Source organism: Pelophylax lessonae (genome assembly GCF_965119305.1).
Source record: "Pelophylax lessonae genome assembly, chromosome: 2".
In the NCBI taxonomy this organism is placed as follows: Eukaryota; Metazoa; Chordata; class Amphibia; order Anura; family Ranidae; genus Pelophylax; species Pelophylax lessonae.
Genome location: NC_138769.1, coordinates 737,345,027 through 737,368,956, shown reverse-complemented (window position 1 = coordinate 737,368,956; position 23,930 = coordinate 737,345,027). Strand labels below are relative to the sequence as shown.

The 23,930-nt window shown below is 49.2% G+C and overlaps 1 protein-coding gene across 3 annotated transcripts in view; it reads left to right on the top strand.

Moving 5' to 3' along the window:
• PDE2A (phosphodiesterase 2A) overlaps positions 1 to 23,930 on the top strand; it is a 992,945-nt gene that overhangs the window by 932,923 nt on the left and 36,092 nt on the right. For all 3 annotated transcript variants that reach the window (XM_082244574.1, XM_082244575.1, XM_082244576.1), the window contains 6 exons: positions 6,818 to 6,940; positions 10,004 to 10,074; positions 10,185 to 10,307; positions 10,617 to 10,704; positions 13,436 to 13,483; positions 17,836 to 17,910. In XM_082244574.1, coding sequence (XP_082100700.1) covers positions 6,818 to 6,940; positions 10,004 to 10,074; positions 10,185 to 10,307; positions 10,617 to 10,704; positions 13,436 to 13,483; positions 17,836 to 17,910 — 528 coding nt within the window. The remainder of the gene's footprint in view (positions 1 to 6,817; positions 6,941 to 10,003; positions 10,075 to 10,184; positions 10,308 to 10,616; positions 10,705 to 13,435; positions 13,484 to 17,835; positions 17,911 to 23,930) is intronic.

Sequence of the window (23,930 nt, the reverse complement as noted above, 5' to 3'; positions counted from 1 at the left end):
ATAAAGTTCAAGAGTGGTAAAGTCAGTCATTCTTATCCTATGCCTGTTCTGGGTCGGTGACTCAATGTACTGAAAACAAGAGGGTCAGGAGGACAGCCAGTCATCTAGCATGTTTCTCTAAGGAAAGGCTTCCTTTAACTACTTCTAGACCGGAAGGTTCCCCCCCTTAATGACCAGGCCATTTTTTGCGATACGGCACTGCGTTACTCTCAGCTGTCGGCTTCATACACTATCGCTGCTTAGCAGTCGGGCACGGGTTATGTCGTCACTGGTAGGCCACTCTCTAACGAGTTTCGTCATTAACAAGAGTGTCTTGGCCCATCCTCCGAAGACGTCTTGTTGATGACGGAAGGCATCAGGGAGTGGCCTACCAGTGGCGACATCACCCACGCCCGACCGCTAACCGGCAGCCTGCTCCTCTTCTGTTGAACAAAACCAATGTTTGTTATGTTTTGTATGAAGTTAATTGTAGCCATCTTATAAATAAATCTTTTTATATCACGATGGGCTTCACTATGGGAGTTTTTTTCTTTTTATAACACTGTGTGAGTTCCCCTCAAGGGAGTGTATTTAGCTGCTGAAACGCGTTGGAAAATTCTGTAACAATATCAGCTTATAAATAGATTTACTTTAAGTATGTAATGTTACAGAATACATCAACATATATTCCGGGCCAAATGCAACGCCTTCCTCAGGGTTATCATAGGGTGATACAATGTTAACAAAATGTAGTCGATTTGGTATCTCCCTTTTTATAGCCCTGAGGAAGGGAGTGCATTTAGCTGCTGAAACGCGTTGATTAATTCTGTAACAATATTAGCTAATAAATAGATTTACTTTAAGTAGGTAATGTTACAGAATACGTCAACATATTTTCGGGGCCAAATGCATTCTCTATGCGCAAGGCTACAACAGGATGATGCAATGTTAACAAAATGTAGTCGATTTGGTATCACCATTTTTAAAGCCCTGAGGAAGGGAGTGCATTTGGCTGATGAAACGCGTTTTGATTATGAATTAGAAAGTGTTACAGAATAAGTATGTAGAATTCTTACGTAGTCACTTTGTTATCCTTGTATCTGCACTTAAGTAGTCTGAGGGAAAGGGTGCATTTGGCCCCTGAAATGTGTTGGATCGTTCTGTACTATGAAGGTGTCAGATTGTGCATGGAGATAGATGTTGGGGAGTCTTCCTGACACACATTATATTTCAGAAGAGAATACAGGCCTATAGGGCCTTCCACCTTCTCCCAGCTTCACCGGGTGCTCAGACCCACAGGCTGCCGAAGCCTCGGAGAATACGAATCACAGGAGGAGACGTCATCCAATGGCATCCAATAATGGCTATCTTTTATTGCAAAAACGTGTATAACAGCTGGAAAACAGCCAACAGGTTTCGGCCCTCAGGCCTTAGTTAAGGATTTTCAGTTTGGTAGTCAGTTTGGTATCGCCATGTCTATAGCCCTGAGGAAGGGAGTGTATTTAGCTGCTGAAACGCGTTGAATAACATCTAGATAAACCACAGCATGAATACAGTATTTCACAAAAGTGAGTACACTCCTCACATTTTTATAAATATTTTGTTCGATCTTTACATGTGACAACATTGAAGAAATGACACTTTGCTACAATGTAAAGTAGTGAGTGTACAGCTTGTATAACAGTGTAAATTTACTGTCCCCTCAAAATAACTCAACACACAGCCATTAATGTCTAAACCGCTGGCAACAAAAGTGAGTACACCCCTAAGTGACAATGTCCAAATTGGGCCCAAAGTGTCAATATTTTGTGTGGCCACCATTATTTTCCAGCACTGCCTTAACCCTCTTGGGCATGGAGTTCACCAGAGCTTCACGGGTTGTCACTGGAGTCCTCTTCCACTCCTCCATGATGACATCACAGAGCTGGGGGATGTTAGAGACCTTGCGCTCCTCCACCTTCTGTTTGAGGATGCCCCACAGATGCTCAATAGGGTTTAGGTCTGGAGACATGCTTGGCCAGTCCATCACCTTTACCTTCAGCTTCTTTAGCAAGGCAGTGGTCATCTTGGAGGTCTTTGGAGTCGTTATGTTGGAATACTGCCCTGCGGCCCAGTCTCTGAAGAGAGGGGATCATGCTCTGCTTCAGTATGTCACAGTACATGTTGGCATTCATGGTTCCCTCAATGAACTGTAGCTCCCCAGTGCTGGCAGCACTCATGCAGTCCCAGACCATGACACTCCCACCACCATGCTTGAATGTAGGGAAGACACACTTGTCTTTGTACTCCTCACCTGGTTGCCGCCACACACTTGACACCATCTGAACCAAATAAGTTTATCTTGATCTCATCAGAGCACAGGAGATGGTTCCAGTAATCCATGTCCTTAGTCTGCTTGTCTTCAGCAAACTGTTTGTGAGCTTTCTTGTGCATTATCTTTAGAAGAGGCTTCCTTCTGGGATGACAGCCATGCAGACCAATTTGATGCAGTGTGCGGCGTATGGTCTGAGCACTGACAGGCTGACACCCCCCCCCCTTCAACCTCTGCAGCAATGCTGGCAGCACTCATACGTCTATTTCCCAAAGACAACCCCTGGATATGACGCTGAGCACGTGCACTCAATTTTATGATCGACCATGGCGAGGCCTGTTCTGAGTGGAACCTGTCCAGTTAAACCGCTGTATGCTCTTGGCCACCGTGCTGCAGCTCAGTTTCAGGGTCTTGGCAATCTTCTTATAGCCTAGGCCATCTTTATGTAGAGCAACAATTCTTTTTTTCAGATCCTCAGAGAGTTCTTTGCCATGAGGTGCCATGTTGAACTTCCAGTGACCAGTATGAGAGAGTGAGAGCGATAACACCAAATGTAACACACCTGCTCCCCATTCACACCTGAGACCTTGTAACACTAACGAGTCCCATGACACCGGGGAGGGAAAATGGCTAATTGGGCCCAATATTAACATTTTCACTTTTGTTGCCAGCGGTTTAGACATGAATGGCTGTGTTGAGTCATTTTGAGGGGACAGCAAATTTACACTGTTATACAAGCTGTACACTCACTACTTTACATTGTAGCAAAGTGTCATTTCTTCAGTGTTGTCACATGAAAAGATCGAACAAAATATTTACAAAAATGTGAGGGGTGTACTCACTTTTGTGAGATACTGTATATGAGAACCTGCACTGACATATTCCGTAATTGACAATAAAAGGATTTACTAATATACTAAACCGAAATTTTGAGGACCCCCTTGCTGCTCTTTCTGCATTAAAAATGTCCTCAACCAATAGGGCAACATCACCTGTTATATAAAACGAAAGAGAGAGAAGATCTCCACCTCCACCTCCACCCTTTCCTCTTCAGAACCGTCTATCTGTTCTCAGTGATGTGCTGATCCTTCGGCGCTCGGATAAACACTAATGTAATCAGAATGAGCGTATTATCTGCAGTAAATTGCCCGTTCAATGCCATTATCCGCGCTCAGGCTGAGAGAAGCGGCGTGGCCCAGGGGCGACTCATAACTTTATCGCAGGGCCTCAATAACCCGCACTGAACCGGTCTCATTTCCACTTAGAGGACCAGCGGGCCATTACTGCACTCAGCTGGAGGCAGAATCGCTATATTCCCTGTTTTATTGAATATCTGGTCTGGACACGACTTCCCGTCGAGTCAGTTGCCTCGGCCTCAGCCATCCATCTTCTGACTTAATGGCCCTGAAATTTCCCAGAGATGCCTGAAGTTTAAAGGAAACCTTTATGGCAATGCAGGGTTATTAAAGTGAACCGGTCACAGAATCTTACATACTGCAGCATGCCATAAAGTGTTAGAGTGTGTCACAGGCCAACAGGGGGCGACAGAGCTCTAAAGTAGGGTGTGCCACCGACCAACAGGGGGTGTCAGAGCTCTAAAGTAGGGTGTGCCACCGACCAACTTGGGGCGTCAGAGCTCTAAAGTAGGGTGTGCCACTGACCAACTGGGGGCATCAGAGCTCTAAAGTAGGGTGTGCCACCGGCCAACAGGGGGTGTCAGAGCTCTAAAGTAGGGTGTGTTACCAGCCAACAGGGGGCATCAGAGCTCTAAAGTAGGGTGTGCCACCGACCAACAGGGGGCATTAGTGCTCTAAATTAGTGTGTTACCAGCCAACAGGGGGCGTCAGAGCTCTAAAGTAGGGTGTGCCACCGACCAACTGGGGTTGTCAAAGCTCTAAAGTAGGGTGTGCCATGGGCTAACAGGGGGAGTCAGAGCTCTAAAGTAGGGTGTGCCACCAGCCAACAGGGGGCATCGGAGCTGTAAAGAAGTGTGTGTCACTGACCAACAGGGGGCGTTAGTGCTCTAAAGTAGGGTGTGCCACCGGGCAACAGGAGGTATCAGAGTTCTAATGTAGGGTGTGCCAGCGACCAACAGGGGACATCAGAGCTCTAAAGTAGGGGGTGTTACCAGCCAACAGAGGGCGTCAGATCTCTAAAGTAGTGTGTACCCCCGCCCAACAGAGGGCGTCAGAGCTCTACAGTAGAGTGTGCCATGAGCCAACAGGGGGAGTTAGAGCTCTAAAGTAGGGTGTGCCACCAACCAACAGGGGGCATCAGAGCTCTAAAGTACGGTGTGCCACCGACCAACTGGGGCGTTAGAGCTCTAAAATAGGATTTGTTACCGACCAATAGGGGGCGTCAGAGCTCTAAAGTAGGGTCTACCCAGGCCAACAGGAGACATCACAGCTCAAAAGTAGGGTTCAATGCCACTATCTGTGCTCCGGCTAAGAGAAGTGGTGTGGCCCTGGGATGACTCATAACTTTATCACAGGGCCTTAATAACCTGCACTGAACTGGTCTCATTTCCACTGGCCGGCGAGCCATTCCTGCACCCAGCTGGAGGCAGAATTGCTATATTTCAAGTATTATGGAATATGTGCTCTGGACACGACTTCCTGTTGAGTCAGTCGCCTCGGCCTCGGCCATCCATCTTCTTACTTAGTAGCCATGTAATTCCGCAGAGATGCCTGAAGTTTGAAGAAAAACTGTTACGACACCCCAAAGTATGAAAGGGGTTACAGTCGTCTAGGATAATCCACTCCCGAACACCCGGACAGCTATCGACCACTCCAATCCGCCATACATGAAGCACATCAATAATTCCCCCCCAAGTACGAGACAAGGCTCTGTAGTGAGGTTCGATCAAGAGTAACTCTCTTCTCTTTTATTGCAAGAAACACAACACTTGTATATACTTTGAGAATACCACATGAACAATGACTGTGTAATTACAGCCAGGTGAGCTCATTAACATACTTATCAATAGTCTCAGACCCTATTAACATACTGTCCTATTTTAGACAAAAGCACTTAGTTAATCGGTAGACATTCTTTAGGAGGGGGCTGCTGGAAACAATCCCCCCCCCCCTCTCTCTGCAGCTAATACACATCGAATTTGCAGACATGATGTCTCTCAACCTCTTTAAAGGAATTTGGAACGTAGCGGCTAAAACATAGGGGAACAAAGGGGGGCTGTACGGGCCGTAGAACAGCCGAACAAACAGACGAAAGGAGGCAGCAACAATATAATACAAAGTCAGATGGTTCTGTCACAAAACCTTTATGGCACAGCGGGGTTATTAAAGTGAACTGGTCACAGAATCTTACGTTCTGCAGCACGCCATAGAGTGCTTGTCACCAGCCAACAAGGGGGATCAGAGCTCTAAAGTAGGGTGTGCCCCCGGGCGAACAGGAGGTGTTAGATCTCAAAAGTAGGGTGTGCCAGGGACCAACAGGGGGCATCAGAGCTCTAAAGTACGGTGTGCCACCGACCAACTGGGGGTGTCAGAGCTCTAAAAATGGATGTGTTACTGACCAATAGGGGGTGTCAGAGTTCTAAAGTAAGGTCTACCACCGGCCAACAGGGGACATCAGAGCTCTAAAGTAGGGTTCAATGCCACTATCCACATTCAGGCTGAGAGAAGCGGCGCGGCCCTGGGGCGACTCATAACTTTATTGCAGGGCCTTGATAACCCACACTGAACCGGTCTCATTTCCACTTAGAGGACTGGTGGGCCAGTCCTAAAGTAGAATGTGCCACTGGCCAACTGGGGGCGTCAGAGCACTAAAATAAGATCTGTTACCAACCAATGGGGGCGTCAGTGTGCTCTAAAGTATGGTATACCACCGGCCAACAGGGGACTTCAGAGCTCTAAAGTAGGGTGTGCCACTGGCCAACAGGGGGCCTTAGAGCTCTAAAGTAGGGTGTGCCACTGGCCAACAGGGGGTGTTAGAGCTCTAAAGCAGGGTGTGCCACGGGCCAACAGGGGGAGTCAGAGCTCTAATGTAGGGTGTGCTACCGGCCAACAGGGGTCATCAGAGCTCCAAAGTAGGGTGTGCCACCGACCAACTGTGGGCATTAGAGCTCCAAAGTAGGGTGTGCCACCAACCAACAGGGGGCATCATAGCTCCAAAGTAGGGTGTGCCACCGACCAACAGTGGGCATCAGAGCTCCAAAGTAGGGTGTTCCAAAGGCCAATAGGAGGCGTCAGAGCTCTAAAGTTGGAGAAGTCAAAGCCCCGCCTCCTGGGTATGGCTTGGTTTGAAGGATCTTGAGATGTCCCACCCCACCCGCCAAAAATTGGTATGGGTCTACATGTATTTTTTAACCACATGCACGATGACGATGGCTGATGAGGATAGTAATCAGATTTGACTTTGCTGCAGCCAGATTGATGAATTCTGATTGGTTGCTGATCTGATAATGCAGTGTGCATGCTAGCCCTTTGCTGCAATTAGTACTTGGGGTATGGCTGCTGAACTAACACTTCTCACTGAACTAACCTACTTTGTATTGTATCATTTTAGGTGTGCGAGGAGGAAACAAAGAAGTTACAGAGTAAAGGGATCCCGCCCGTCTCCCAGATCGATCAAAACTTTTCACTGTTCAGCTACACTCCCCGATCCCTCCCCGAGGATGACACTATTATGGTGAGTGATGTCATATGACAGCCCTGGCACAAGGGGGGGATGACAGGTACCCATAATACCCCCTGATCCCTCCCAGAGGATGACACTGCTATGGTGAGTGATGTCATAGGACAGCCCCAGGGGGAGGGGGGGTGATAGGCACCTATAATACCCCCTGATCCCTACCCAAGGATGACACTATTATGGTGAGTGATGTCATATGACAGCCCCGGCACATGGGGGGGATGACAGGTACCCATAATACCCCCTAAACCCTCCCAGAGGATGACACTGCTATGGTGAGTGATGTCATATGACAGCCCTGTCACATGGGGGGGGGGGGTGATAGGTACCCATAATACCCCCTGATTCCTCCCAGAGGATGACACTGATATGGTGAGTGATGTCATAAGACAGCCCCAGGGAGGGGGGGGGGGTGATAGGTACCCATAATACCCCCTGAGCCCTCCCCAAGGATGACACTATTATGGTGAGTGATGTCATAGGACAGCCCCAGGGGGGGGGGGGGGGTGATAGGTACCCATAATACCCCCTGATCCCTCCCCAAGGATGACACTATTATGGTGAGTGATGTCATAGGACAGCCCCAGGGGGAGGGGGGTGATAGGTACCTATAATACCCCCTAATCCCTCCCAGATGATGACACTGCTATGGTGAGTGATGTCATATGACAGACATGAGGTGGGGAGGACACAACAGGTCTCCATAATTCCTCCCTGATCCATCCCTGAGGACAACACTGCTATGGTGAGTGATGTCATATGACAGCCTCGGGGGGAAGGGGGGGTGACAGATACCCATAATACCCCCTGATTCCTCCCTGAAGATGACACTGCTATGGTGGGGGATGTCACATGACGGCCCAGAAGGGGGGGGGGGGGGGGGAGATTGTCAGGGGGGTGACAGGTACCCATAATACCCCCTTCATCTGGAAGTTAAAATATCGGGCCACTGAATTATTTTTAGGAGGCCAAATCATTGCGAAAGACGTGCATTCCACATATGGATCGCTTAACATCCCCCCCAACCTAAAGATTTGTATAGGAGAGATATCTGAACCTGGTAAAAAGATTATGAACGGGGAAAAATCTGATGGCTTCATGGGTTGGCCTATCAATAGGGTGGAGGCAACTATTGACCGACCTTCACCCCATCAGCGACCATTTCTATCAGATATTGGGGGTCCCAGACGTGGTGCTGGTAATAGCTGTCATGACAGGTTCTCTTTAACATGTAGAAGGAGGTTCCAGGATAAGGCGGAGAAGAGATTGAAGAATGTGATTGGATGGTGTGTATTACTTATAATGTGATTGGATGGTGTGTATTACTTATAGTGTGATTGGACGGTGTGTATTACTTATAATGTGATTGGATGGTGTGTATTACTTATAGTGTGATTGGACGGTGTGTATTACTTATAATGTGATTGGATGGTGTGTATTACTTATAGTGTGATTGGACGGTGTGTATTACTTATAGTGTGATTGGACGGTGTGTGGAGTCATATGATGGTGTATATAATGCAGGAACACTCACAAAGTTTCTGTCCTGGTGAATGGCGCTTATTGTCGATGATATACCCAAAGATGTGATTGCCAGAATAGATCCTCTCCAATGAGCACACAGATGTGATTGCCGGAATGGATCCCCTCCAATGAGAACACAGATGTGATTGCCGGAATGGATCCCCTCCAATGGGCACACAGATGTGATTGCCGGAATGGATCCCCTCCAATGGGCACACAGATGTGATTGCCGGAATGGATCCCCTCCAATGAGCACACAGATGTGATTGCTGGAATGGATCCCCTCCAGTGAGCACACAGATGTGATTGCTGGAATGGATCCCCTCCAATGGGCACACAGATGTGATTGCCGGAATGGATCCCCTCCAATGAGCACACAGATATGACTGCTGGAATGGATCCCCTCCAATGAGCACACAGATGTGATTGCTGGAATGGATCCCCTCCAGTGAGCACACAGATGTGATTGCTGGAATGGATCCCCTCCAATGAGCACACAGATATGACTGCTGGAATGGATCCCCTCCAGTGAGCACACAGATGTGATTGCTGGAATGGATCCCCTCCAATGAGCACACAGATGTGATTGCTGGAATGGATCCCCTCCAATGAGCACAGAGATGTGATTGCTGGAATGGATCCTCTCCAGTGAGCACAGAGATGTGATTGCTGGAATGGATTCCCACCAATGAGCACACAGATGTGATTGCTGGAATGGATCCCCTCCAATGAGCACACAGATGTGATTGCCGGAATGGATCCCCTCCAATAAGCACACAGATGGGACTGCTGGAATGGATCCCCTCCAATGAGCACAGAGATGTGATTGCTGGAATGGATTCCCTCCAATGAGCACACAGATGTGATTGCTGGAATGGATCCCCTCCAATGAGCACACAGATGTGATTGCCGGAATGGATCCCCTCCAATAAGCACACAGATGGGACTGCTGGAATGGATCCCCTCCAATGAGCACAGAGATGTGATTGCTGGAATGGATCCTCTCCAGTGAGCACAGAGATGTGATTGCTGGAATGGATCCCTTCCATTGAGCACGGAGATGTGATTGCCGGACTGGATCCCCTCCAATGAGCACACAGATGTGATTGCTGGAATGGATCCTCTCCAGTGAGCACAGAGATGTGATTGCTGGAATGGATCCCTTCCATTGAGCACGGAGATGTGATTGCCGGAATGGATCCCCTCCAATGAGCACACAGATGTGATTGCTGGAATGGATCCCCTCCAATGAGCACACAGAGTATCACCGGGACCAGAGCGTAAGGGGAAATCTCTCTAACACAGCCCTGGATAGCAATAAACACCAGACAGGGGTCCCAATCCTTCCCCAATCAAGAGAAGAAGACAAGGTTTAGGGATGACATCCACTTTAATTCTGTAGTTGCAGTGTTAGATTGTGTTAGATTGTCAGCTGTTGGGGCAGGAATGATGATTTTGCTGTCCCATATTGCAGTCAGGCACTTCCCTATGTATTATATTTGTATGGTGACATGTCCCTGTTTTCTCCTGTCACAGGCGATCCTCAGCATGTTTGAGGACATGAGCTTTGTCAATAACTACAAGATAGATAGGACGACTCTGGTCAGGTATGTCACCACTGGCTCTGATTGGCCCTGGCATCACATGTGGGTGTCAATTCTAGGGTGATCAGCCTGCCTGGACATCTGCTAATTATAGGTATGATTAATTCTTACAGGTTTTGCCTTATGGTGAAGAAGGGGTACAGGGACCCCCCATATCACAACTGGATGCATGCCTTCTCTGTTACACATTTCTGCTATCTCCTCTACAAGAACCTGGAACTGGTCAACTATCTGGAGTGAGTTGCTATTCCTTTCCAACCTCATTAGATGGCACTCTGCCACAGAGATAGAGAAGAGGTCAGTTCTGCAGGGGCGGGGCCTAACGACTACCGTCCACCATTACTGGAGCAAAATAGACCAGTCAGGCTTCCTTCTGTTTTCCCGGGATGATGAAACCAAGAAGCTGACTTGCTAGTGCGGGAGCAGGAGTGGTTTTGACGCTGATTTTCTTTGCACCATTTTTCATTAAACGTTTACAGATGATTTAATTTTAGTCGTCTGTTTCAATTTTCTGATATATTTGTTTTTTTTCCTCCTTTTTTTAGCGATATTGAAATTTTTGCCTTGTTTGTATCCTGTATGTGCCATGATCTCGACCACCGAGGGACAAATAATTCCTTCCAAGTGGCTTCGGTAAGTTTAGATTAGGAATATGAATGTTTTTTTTAGCTCTTCATTTACATACAGTCCTGCTGTGTCCATTATAAGGGGTTCCCACCATCCCTGTGCTGAGTTCCCGGGTCTGTACACCTGCTGTGCCCATTATGAGGGGTTCCCACCATCCCTGTGCTGAGTTCCTGGGTCTGTACACCTGCTGTACCCATTATGAGGGGTTCTCACAATCCTTGTGCTGAGTTCCTGGGTCTGTACACCTGCTGTGCCCATTATGAGGGGTTCCCACCATCCCCAGGGCAGTCATCAGAAATTGTGGGGCCCGTTACACAGCTTTAGGCCTGCCCCCCCCCCCCTCCCTCCCGGGCCGTCCCACCAAATCCACCAACTAGCAATCCCACTGAGTCCTTCAATACACACACATTTTTATTTTAACAATCTTACAACATATTATATGAGAATGAAAAGTGTATTCCAAGTCATCAGTGCTTTCAAGATTTAGCAGTAAGGAATTATATTTTGCCCAAAAAGACATCCCAATCCAGCAGATGTAAGCACTCAGCCCCCCCTCACACCTGTAAGCACTCAGCCCCCTCCTGCACACCTGTACGCACTCAGCCCCCTCCTGCACACCTGTACGCACTCAGCCCCTCCCTCACACCTGTAAGCACTCAGCCCCCCCCTCACACTTGTAAGCACTCAGCCCCCCCTCACACCTGTAAGCACTCAGCCCCCCCTCACACCTGTAAGCACTCAGCCCCCTCCTGCACACCTGTACGCACTCAGCCCCCCCTCACACCTGTAAGCACTCAGCCCCCCCTCCTGCACACCTGTACGCACTCAGCCCCTCCCTCACACCTGTACACACTCAGCCCCTCCCTCACACCTGTACACACTCAGCCCCTCCCTCACACCTGTATGCACTCAGCCCCCCCTCACACCTGTAAGCACTCAGCCCCCCCTCCTGCACACCTGTACGCACTCAGCCCCTCCCTCACACCTGTACACACTCAGCCCCTCCCTCACACCTGTATGCACTCAGCCCCTCCCTCACACCTGTACACACTCAGCCCCTCCCTCACACCTGTATGCACTCAGCACCCCCTCACACCTGTACGCACTCAGCCCCCCACGTGTGTGTGTGTATATATAAAACACAAACACATGTACATACACAGACATGTACACTACACACACAGGCCTGTACACACCCCCTTCACTAGTACAATAGCCCTTACTTGTAAGGTGGTCTCTCTAGTCCCAGCTCCTCTTTCCACATGTGGGAGAGACTCAGAGAGGGGCTGCAGTCCAGCATACAGAACTTGTACTGTGTACAGTGCACACACGGGGAGTGCACATGCAGGAAGAGTCCGATGTGAGCTCAGTGACACAGAACAGCAAATGCTGCCGACTCAGAAAGCCAGCGCAACCACGGAGAACCTCTGCACCCGCCTCCTGCCTTCTCTCATTCAGGCCAGGATGCTGGGCCCGTCCAGATGCTCGGGGCCCCTTACAAGTGTATGGGCCGTACCCCCCTGATGGTGGCCCTGACCATCCCTGTGCTCAGTTCCTGGGTCTGTACACCCGCTGTGCCCATTATGAGGGATTCCCACCATCCCTGTGCTGAGTTCCTGGGTCTGTACACCTGCTGTGCCCATTATGAGGGGTTCCCCCCATCCCTGTGCTGAGTTCCCGGGTCTGTCCACCTTCTGTGCCCATTATGTGGGGCTCCACCATCCCTGTGCTGAGTTCCTGGGTCTGTACACCTGCTGTGCCCATTATGAGGGGTTCCCCACCATTCCTGTGCTGAGTTCCCGGGTCTGTACCCCTGCTGTGCCCATTATGAGGGGTTCCCACCATCCCTGTACTGAGTTTCTAGGTCTGTACACCTGATGTGCCCATTATGGGGGGTTCCCACCATCCCTGTGCTGAATTTCTAGGTCTGTACACCTGATGTGCCCATTATGGGGGGTTCCCACCATCCCTGTGCTGAGTTCCCGGGTCTGTCCACCTGCTGTGCCCATTATGAGGGGCTCCACCATCCCTGTGCTGAGTTCCCGGGTCTGTACCCCTGCTGTGCCCATTATGAGGGGTTCCCCCCATCCCTGTGCTGAGTTCCCGGGTCTGTCCACCTTCTGTGCCCATTATGTGGGGCTCCACCATCCCTGTGCTGAGTTCCTGGGTCTGTACACCTGCTGTGCCCATTATGAGGGGTTCCCCACCATTCCTGTGCTGAGTTCCCGGGTCTGTACCCCTGCTGTGCCCATTATGAGGGGTTCCCACCATCCCTGTACTGAGTTTCTAGGTCTGTACACCTGATGTGCCCATTATGGGGGGTTCCCACCATCCCTGCGCTGAATTTCTAGGTCTGTACACCTGATGTGCCCATTATGGGGGGTTCCCACCATCCCTGTGCTGAGTTCCTGGGTCTGTACCCCTGCTGTGCCCATTATGAGGGGTTCCCACCATCCCTGAGACATGCTCCCGAAAATCAATAAAAAGTGCCCTTTCTGCTGAGCTGATGGGGCCATGCCTGATAAGAGGACCGACTTTACTCCCCTATCATTGGCTCTGCCTGAGGCTTTTTATTGATACTGCAGGCAAAAATGAGCATTTACCCCTTGCAGGGCAGGATGGGTCTTGATGTAAGGGTGTGTTTTTCATATTCTCGGAGTTCAGATTTGCCGTAATGTCACACCGTCCTCTCTGTCTAGTTAGTGACTGATCATTCTCTTTCTTCTATCCTCTGCAGAAGTCCGTCCTGGCTGCTCTCTACAGCTCGGAGGGCTCTGTGATGGAGGTAAGTGATTTCTTTTCATCAGTCCTGATGACGTGTTTACTGTGTACAGGTCAGCAGATGCAACCATCCGACCCTTTCAGGCTTGGCCGGGAGGTTTGGAAGGCCATTCCGTCAGTGCCCAGGCTAAATGGTTAAAAGCAAAAATTTATACAACGGGATCACCAGACCAAATAGTCCAAATTGCTTTAATTGTTCATCATAAGATCCCAAAAAACAGCTAACAAGTTTCAGGGGCCAACAACCGAATTTCTTCTACTGCAGTTGAGTAATATAATATATAAGTGGTGTGAACACCCTAAAGGTGTAAATGGTATAAACCAGTGAAAAGGAGAACTACAAGTCCCAGCAACAATATCATAAATAAGTCCTCCAATATAATGAAAGATTATATAATAAAAAGTCCATAAGTGAAGAAAAAAACAAAGTGCCCAAAGGGAGTGATGAGAAAAAAAACTGGATTGGAACCACTAGTCCCAAAAATAGCAGAGAGTCCAATTAGAAATCCATGAGTAGCACCCGTGAAAAGGAATATAAGGTGGGCTGCTTACCAGACCCTTAAGGCCTTCTGAGCAAATAGGTAGACCACAAATCACTTAGAAATGGAGAAGGTCAAATGGATCCCACGGAACATTCCTCAGACTGTACTTAGGCGACAAATCCAGTTGTTGTCAGTATATAGTCAATCCTCATGTCATGATGAGTAAGGCCCATACATGAACAGTTAAGGAGAAGAAAGAGCGTGATACCGTAATCAATAAACTAATTTATTTAAAAAGTGCACTTACTACAACAACGTCACGTCTGGAACCACCCGACTAGTTTCGTCATAGATTGACGTCTTCTGGGGCGTGGCGAAGACGTCAATCTATGACGAAACTAGTCGGGTGGTTCCAGACGTGACGTTGCCACGCCCCCATTGCCGGTCCGAGATTTTCTATGTACACGTGGGACACCGCAGCTTCAGTTTTTACTCATGTGGGATTTATTGTTTAAATGCTCACCTGGCACTATGTTTTAGTAAATGCACTTTTTAAATAAATTTGTTTATTGTTTAGGGTATCACGCTATGTGCCCCCTTTCTTCTCCTTAACTTTTCATGTATGGGCCTTGCTCATCATAACATGAGGATTGACTATATACTGACAACAACTGGATCTGTTGCCTATTTATGATATATTTGCTGGGACTTGTAGTCCTCCTTTTTCACTGGTTTATACCATTTATACCTATAGGGTGTTCACACCACTTCTATATTAATTCACAGATTTGCGGCTGTTTTTTTCACCTGTTCACTATTTATTTATTAGCGCTGCACAATTTTATTACATATTATGTGGACTTTGTTCTATGGGTCTGTGTAAGCAGCTTTTCTTTGTATTTTATTTAATTCACAAATTTTTTAACTTTTTTTGATTTAAGTTGAGTAATATAGTTGAGTCACCTCCCTTCCCCCAGCCCGTGATTGGACAGTAAAGACACAGCCACCCACTGTTAAGTGATCAGTTCTGCACACTCTGTTCATCCTCCAGAGAATAATAACATAAAAGAGCCAACACGTTTGGGGGGTCAACACTACCCCTTCATCAGGGCTCAGTAGACCTTGACAAAGCTTCGATGGACACAGTACTATGGGCGATTAGATGGATCTGTAGATTGCTGGTGACACAATCATGGTTATGTGTGTATGAGCAGAGACAATGGGCAGCAGCGCTGGGTTAGGTTGACATATCCATCAAGTTCAATCAAACTCAGTGCACATGGTCCATCCATGGTCTTCCTGCAGGTCGGAATTTGGTTGGGTTTCCTTCCACAATCTGAAAATCTGGGTTCAGCCAAGAACTGGCCAGGGGACACTAGGGGCCCATACTGACATAACTATAATCAGGGGCTGACTAGCAACTTTCAGCCCAGGGGGCAAGTACAAACCAGAGGCCCACGGTGCAGCGACTCGGGCCACCCCTCTTCCCGGTCTCCTCCTGACCCCCCATTCCAGGCTGAAGCTCGACTCCAGGTTCTCTCTACTCACTGGCCGAATTCGGGTTCCCAACCTGGCCACCAGGGGGCGGTCGGGGGGAGCTGGAACAGCTTGGATTGGGCTGGCCACTGGAGGAGAGTCTCAAGTGGGTCATGGAACTGGCCTCTACTCAGACACAGTTTACACCATCCATGCTGGGGAGGGAGGCTGGCGTTCTGTCCTTGTCTTCATCCCACACTCAGTAGGTCAGCAGTGGGGACTTTTTATTTCTCTTCACCAGGAATCCTTTAGGCATGTCTGTGGCAGAAGCAGTGCAGCCTTTTTACAGGACATCAGAGCGGCCCAGGGGGCAATTGCCCCCCTGCCCCCTGGCCCAGTCCTCCCCTGACTATAATGGTTTCATTCACCAGCAATCTAAAGATCTATCTGATTACCCACAGTACTGAGTCCATCTGAGCTTCGGTGAAGTCTACTGAGCCTTGACGAAAGGGGACTGTTGGCCCTCAAAACTCGGCTCTTTTACATCTTTATTCTCCAGAGGATGAACAAACAGAGTGAGCAGAATTGATGACGTATAAGTGTGGCTGTTTCCTTTATTGCCCAGTCACAGGCTGGGGGTGGGAAGGTGACCCAACTATATTACTGCACTGCAGTAGAGGAAAGTCAGGTCATCGACCTGGCTCTGCATATCCCAGGGCTAGATATCTGTTGGAGAAGGGAATGGATATATCACATTTAATCCAGATTGTTATTTCTGCCTCTGTACCCCATCTGGGGGCCCAACTGGAAGTGAATGGAAATCTCCTTTAACCCTAAGGGCATTTTTCTAGCGCTAAATCAAGAAACATGCTTCCACTTACACTGTTAGGGGTAATATGGGGGACTGTAGGTTCTGCAGCAAACCAGGGGACACCACCAGGGGCTGGGGAGCACTGTTGAGGGTATTATGGGGGACTATAGGTTCTGCAGCAAGCCAGGGAACACCACTGGGGGCTAGGGGGCACTGTGAGACACTGTTGTGGGTACTATGGGGGACTGTATGCTCTGCAGCAAGCCAGTGGGCACCACCAGAGGCTGGGGAGCACTGTTGAGGGTACTATGGGGGACTATAGTTTCTGCAGCAAGCAGGGAACACCACTGGGGGGCTAGGGGGCACTGTGAGACACTGTTGTGGGTACTATGGGGGACTGTAGGCTCTGCAGCAAGCCAGGGGGCACCACCAGGGGATGGGGAGCACTGATGAGGGTACTATGGGGGACTGTAGGTTTTGTATAAAGACAGTGGACACCACCAGGAGCTGGGGGGCACTGTGGGACACTGTTGGGGGTATTATGGGGGACTGTAGGCACTGCAGCAAGCCAGGGGGCAATACTGGGGGCACTATGGGACACTGTTGGGGGTACTATGGGGGGACTGTAGGTTCTGCAGCAAACCAGAGGACACCATTGGGGGGCACTGTGGGACACTGTTAGGGGTACTATGGGGGACTATAGGTTCTGCAGCAAGCCAGGGAACATCAACAAGGGGGGCTAGGGGGCACTGTAGGACACTGTTGGGGGCACTATGGGGGACTGTAGGCTCTGCAGCAAGCCAGGGGGCACCACCAGGGGCTGGGGTGCACAGATGATGGTAGGACTGTAGGTTCTGAATAAAGCCAGGGGACACCACCAGGGGCTGGGGGACACTGTGTGACACTGTTGGGGGACGGGGGTACCATGGGGGACTGTAGGCTCTGCAGCAAGCCAGGGGGAAACACTGGTGGGCTGGGGAGCACTGTAGGACACTTTTGGGGGTACTGTGGGGGACTGTAGGCTCTGCAGCAAGCCAGGGGTCACTGTGGGACACTGTTGAGGGTACTATTAAGAAATGTAGGCTCTGCAGCAAGCCAGGGGAAACCACTGGTGGGCTGGGGGGGGGGCTCTGTTGGGGGTATTATAGGGGACTGTAGGCTCTGCAGCAAGCCAGGGGGCACCACTGGGGGTTGGGGGGCACTGTGGGATACTGTTGAGGGTATTGTGGGGAACTGTAGGCTCTGCAAGCAATGACACAAACTGCACCAGATCTGGTGCAGATGTTAGCGGTGGGCCGACCTTGAGAACAATGGGGGAGATGCCGTCCACTAATGATGTAAACATGTCCATGTGTGTGTCTGGAGAAGGGGGTGGGACGGGGTCTTCTTTGAAGTAAACGTAATCCTACCTTCGGCAGGTAGGTGTCCCCATGGGATAATTTCCCCTCATTTCCTGTTTCAGTGACAACTGTAGCATTTCAAATTACCTGTCAACTTCTGTTTGTTTTGGGGGGGGCACAAGTTTTTTTTTTCGTTTCTTTGTTCCTCTGTCTGAGCCCCCCCTGTGTCTTGTCCCCCCACCTGCAGAGACACCACTTCGCTCAGGCCATCGCCATCCTCAACTCACAGGGCTGTAACATCTTCGAGCAGTTCAACAGAAAGGTGAGTGTGCTAAAGGTGACCTGTCATCGCCATCCACACTTCACACAAGTCACAAAGACGCCCATGAGAAGATCAAAGGGAAAAGATTTTGGAAAAGAAAAGAAAATCCCCTTTTTCCTGCCAGGAATTGTGGTTCTTGGGCTCCCTCATGTGGCTGAATTACAGATTGCAGCATCCATTTGTTCTATAATATCTACAGTCTTCTAGTGGGGGATTAGAGGGGCAGTAAAGCAAAAACATTGTGCAGAACTACTACATGGGAAGCAATAAGGAACACTATGGCGGTCAATGTATAATTGTAAGCGCTGTGTAGGAAGAAGGTGTCCCGTATGTTAAAGTGGACCTGTCAGTCATTTTACAATTCTCCATGAACAAATCCCTGGCATGCCCCAATATACACCAGCGGGTATCATATGTCAGAAGAGCTCCACCTTTTATCATTAAAAATCTGCCCTTGACCTCCTGTCAGTGACTTTGCCTAAGCTGAGATGATGTCATCAGTCTGCTGCAGGCAGGAGGAAGCATTTCCTCAGTCTCCCCTCCCCCAGTGATCAGACCGTACATTGTAACTTTGTAGCAGGTCTGGTCAGGAAAGGGTATTATAGTATAATGAGGTAATATGAATATTGAAGGAATAGGGATTAGCGGCGCTCCATTAACGTGTTAAAATCAGAATCCCGCTGTGTATGAAAAGTGACAGTGCCGCGTGTTCTGGGCTGCGTCCTGGCGATACGTGCCGGAGAGTCGATCGGCATCCCTGTAGCCGCGGATGATGGTAACTCGGATATCTCTGCTCGGGATTCTGGGGGATTAGGAGAACAGATGTGCGAGTCCCATGGGAGGCGGAGTCATTCCTTTCACACGGATTGTCACGTTGTGTGCGATGTTTTCCTGCCATTGCTGAGTTCGCTGTTCCGTAGTTGCATTGTGCCGTGTATTCTCTGGGGCCTTGTCTCTGCACCATCTGTTCTCACCCCGCTAAACGAGTGTAAATACTGGAAATAATGAGGCTCAGGAGTTTACCGCTAATTATTCTTATTTTCTATCTCTTCTTTTTTTTTTTTACAAATAACTTTTCTGCTCACTGACTCGTCCCCTCCCTTTCCCCCAAATTACTTATGTACTGTATATAAGAATATTATCAATGCTAATATATACAGTATTTTCCACTGATACCCATTTACCCGAGATATACGTTCGATCTATCCCTGATATACCCATTTCCATTCATCTGAGCCACCCTAGACCCATCCCAGTTCCACCCTAGTCAACCTCGGAGTTATCCCAGATTCATCCTAGACCCATCCCAGTTCCACCCTAGTCAACCCAGGAGTTATCCCAGATTCATCCTAGACCCATCCCAGTTCCACCCTAGTCAACCCAGGAGTTATCCCAGATTCATCCTAGACCCATCCCAGTTCCACCCTAGTCAACCCAGGAGTTATCCCAGATTCATCCTAGACCCATCCCAGTTCCACCCTAGTCAACCCAGGAGTTATCCCAGATTCATCCTAGACCCATCCCAGTTCCACCCTAGTTAACCCAGGAGTTATCCTAGATTCATCCTAGATCCATCCCAGTTCCACCCTAGTCAACCCAGGAGTTATCTCAGATTCATCCTAGATCCATCCCAGTTCCACCCTAGTCAACCCAGGAGTTATCTCAGATTCATCCTAGATCCATCCCAGTTCCACCCTAGTCAACCTAGGAGTTATCCCAGATTCAACCTAGACCCATTCCAGTTCCACCCTAGTCAACCTCGGACTAGATCCATGCCAGTTCCACCCTAGTCAACCTAGAAGTTATCCCAGATTCATCCTAGATCCATCCCAGTTCCACCCTAGTCAACCCAGGAGTTATCCCAGATTCATCCTAGACCCATCCCAGTTCCACCCTAGTCAATCCAGGAGTTATCCCAGATTCATCCTAGACCCATCCCAGTTCCACCCTAGTCAACCCAGGAGTTATCCTAGATTCATCCTAGATCCATCCCAGTTCCACCCTAGTCAACCCAGGAGTTATCCCAGATTCATCCTAGACCCATCCCAGTTCCACCCTAGTCAACCCAGGAGTTATCTCAGATTCATCCTAGACCCATCCCAGTTCCACCCTAGGCAACCTAGGAGTTATCCCAGATTCAACCTAGACCCATTCCAGTTCCACCCTAGTCAACCTCGGACTAGATCCATGCCAGTTCCACCCTAGTCAACCTAGAAGTTATCCCAGATTCATCCTAGATCCATCCCAGTTCCACCCTAGTCAACCCAGGAGTTATCCCAGATTCATCCTAGACCCATCCCAGTTCCACCCTAGTCAATCCAGGAGTTATCCCAGATTCATCCTAGACCCATCCCAGTTCCACCCTAGTCAACCCAGGAGTTATCCTAGATTCATCCTAGATCCATCCCAGTTCCACCCTAGTCAACCCAGGAGTTTTCACAGATTCACCCTAGACCCATCCTAGTTCCACCCTTTCTGCACCCCTAGTCAACCCAGGAGTTATCCCAGATTCATCCTAGATCCATCCCAGTTCCACCCTAGTCAACCCAGGAGTTATCCCAGATTCATCCTAGACCCATCCCAGTTCCACCCTAGTCAATCCAGGAGTTATCCCAGATTCATCCTAGACCCATCCCAGTTCCACCCTAGTCAACCCAGGAGTTATCCTAGATTCATCCTAGATCCATCCCAGTTCCATCCTAGTCAACCCAGGAGTTTTCACAGATTCACCCTAGATCCATCCCAGTTCCACCCTAGTCAACCCAGGAGCTCTTCCAGATTCATCCTAGATCCATCCCAGTTCCACCCTAGTCAACCTCGGAGTTATCCCAGATTCATCCTAGACCCATCCCAGTTCCACCCTAGTCAACCTCGGAATTATCCCAGATTCATCCTAGACCCATCCCAGTTCCACCCTAGTCAACCTAGGAGTTATCTCAGATTCATCCTAGACCCATCCCAGTTCCACCCTAGTCAACCTCGGAGTTATCCCAGATTCATCCTAGACCCATCCCAGTTCCACCCTAGTCAACCCAGGAGTTATCCCAGATTCATCCTAGACCCATCCCAGTTCCACCCTAGTCAACCCAGGAGTTATCCCAGATTCATCCTAGACCCATCCCAGTTCCACCCTAGTCAACCCAGGAGTTATCCCAGATTCATCCTAGACCCATCCCAGTTCCACCCTAGTCAACCCAGGAGTTATCTCAGATTCATCCTAGACCCATCCCAGTTCCACCCTAGTCAACCTAGGAGTTATCCCAGATTCAACCTAGACCCATTCCAGTTCCACCCTAGTCAACCTCGGACTAGATCCATGCCAGTTCCACCCTTGTCAACCTAGAAGTTATCCCAGATTCATCCTAGATCCATCCCAGTTCCACCCTAGTCAACCCAGGAGTTATCCCAGATTCACCCTAGACCCATCCCAGTTCCACCCTAGTCAACATAGGAGTTATCCCAGATTCATCCTAGACCCATCCCAGTTCCACCCTAGTCAACCTAGAAGTTATCCCAGATTCATCCTAGACCCATCCCAGTTCCACCCTAGTCAACCTCGGAGTTATCCCAGATTCATCCTAGACCCATCCCAGTTCCACCCTAGTCAACCCAGGAGTTATCCCAGATTCATCCTAGACCCATCCCAGTTCCACCCTAGTCAACCCAGGAGTTATCCCAGATTCATCCTAGACCCATCCCAGTTCCACCCTAGTCAACCCAGGAGTTATCCCAGATTCATCCTAGACCCATCCCAGTTCCACCCTAGTCAACCCAGGAGTTATCTCAGATTCATCCTAGACCCATCCCAGTTCCACCCTAGTCAACCTAGGAGTTATCCCAGATTCAACCTAGACCCATTCCAGTTCCACCCTAGTCAACCTCGGACTAGATCCATGCCAGTTCCACCCTAGTCAACCTAGAAGTTATCCCAGATTCATCCTAGATCCATCCCAGTTCCACCCTAGTCAACCCAGGAGTTATCCCAGATTCATCCTAGACCCATCCCAGTTCCACCCTAGTCAATCCAGGAGTTATCCCAGATTCATCCTAGACCCATCCCAGTTCCACCCTAGTCAACCCAGGAGTTATCCTAGATTCATCCTAGATCCATCCCAGTTCCACCCTAGTCAACCCAGGAGTTTTCACAGATTCACCCTAGACCCATCCTAGTTCCACCCTTTCTGCACCCCTAGTCAACCCAGGAGTTATCCCAGATTCATCCTAGATCCATCCCAGTTTCACCCCAGATTAAACCCAGACCCACTGTATATCTATCCCAGATATATACCAGATTAAATTCCTAGATCCACCAAGATCTACTCCAGAGGCACCCTAGACCCATCCCTGTTCCACCCTAGTCAACCCAGGAGTTATCCCAGATTCATCCTAGATCCATCCCAGTTCCACCCTAGTCAACCTCGGAGTTATCCCAGATTCACCCTAGACCCATCCCAGTTCCACCCTAGTCAACCTAGGAGTTATCCCAGATTCATCCTAGACCCATCCCAGTTCCACCCTAGTCAACCTAGAAGTTATCCCAGATTCATCCTAGACCCATCCCAGTTCCACCTAGACAACCTAGGAGTTATCCCAGATTCATCCTAAACCCATCCCAGTTTCACCCCAGATTAATCCCAAATCCACTGTATATCCATCCCAGATATATACCAGATTCATCCTAGATCCACCAAGATCTACTCCAGAGGCTCCCTAGACCCATCCCAGTTCCACCCTAGTCAACCTAGGAGTTATCCCAGATTCATCCTAGACCCATCCCAGTTCCACCCTAGTCAACCCAGGAGTTATCCCAGATTCATCCCAGAGTCCCAGACCCATCCCAGTTCCACCCTAGTCAACCTTGGAGTTATCCCAGATTCATCCTAGATCCATCCCAGTTCCACCCTAGTCAACCTCGGAGTTATCCCAGATTCATCCTAGACCCATCCCAGTTCCACCCTAGTCAACCTCGGAGTTATCCCAGATTCATCCTAGATCCTTCCCAGTTCCACCCTAGTCAACCCAGGAGTTATCTCAGATTCATCCTAGACATATCCCAGTTCCACCCTAGTCAACCTCGGAGTTATCCCAGATTCATCCTAGATCCATCCCAGTTCCACCCTAGTCAACCCAGGAGTTATCCCAGATTCATCCTAGACCCATCCCAGTTCCACTCTAGTCAACCAAGGAGTTATCCCAGATTCATCCTAGACCCATCCCAGTTCCACCCTAGTCAACCTAGGAGTTATCCCAGATTAATCCTAGACCCATCCCAGTTCCACCCTAATCAACCCAGGAGTTATCCCAGATTCATCCTATACCCATCCCAGTTCCAACCTAGTCAACCCAGGAGTTATCCCAGATTCATCCTAGACCCATCCCAGTTCCACCCTAGTCAACCCAGGAGTTATCCCAGATTCATCCTAGATCCATCCCATTTCCACCCTAGTCAACCTCGGAGTTATCCCAGATTCACCCTAGACCCATCCCAGTTCCACCCTAGTCAACATAGGAGTTATCCCAGATTCATCCTAGACCCATCCCAGTTCCACCCTAGTCAACCTAGAAGTTATCCCAGATTCATCCTAGACCCATCCCAGTTCCACCCTAGACAACCAAGGAGTTATCCCAGATTCATCCTAAACCCATCCCAGTTTCACCCCAGATTAATCCCAAATCCACTGTATATCCATCCCAGATATATACCAGATGCATCCTAGATCCACCAAGATCTACTCCAGAGGCTCCCTAGACCCATCCCAGTTCCACCCTAGTCAACCTAGGAGTTATCTCAGATTCATCCTAGACCCATCCCAGTTCCACCCTAATCAACCCAGGAGTTATCCCAGATTCATCCTAGATCCATCCCAGTTCCACTCTAGTCAACCCAGGAGTTATCCCAGATTCATCCTAGATCCATCCCATTTCCACCCTAGTCAACCTCGGAGTTATCCCAGATTCACCCTAGACCTATCCCAGTTCCACCCTAGTCAACATAGGAGTTATCCCAGATTCATCCTAGA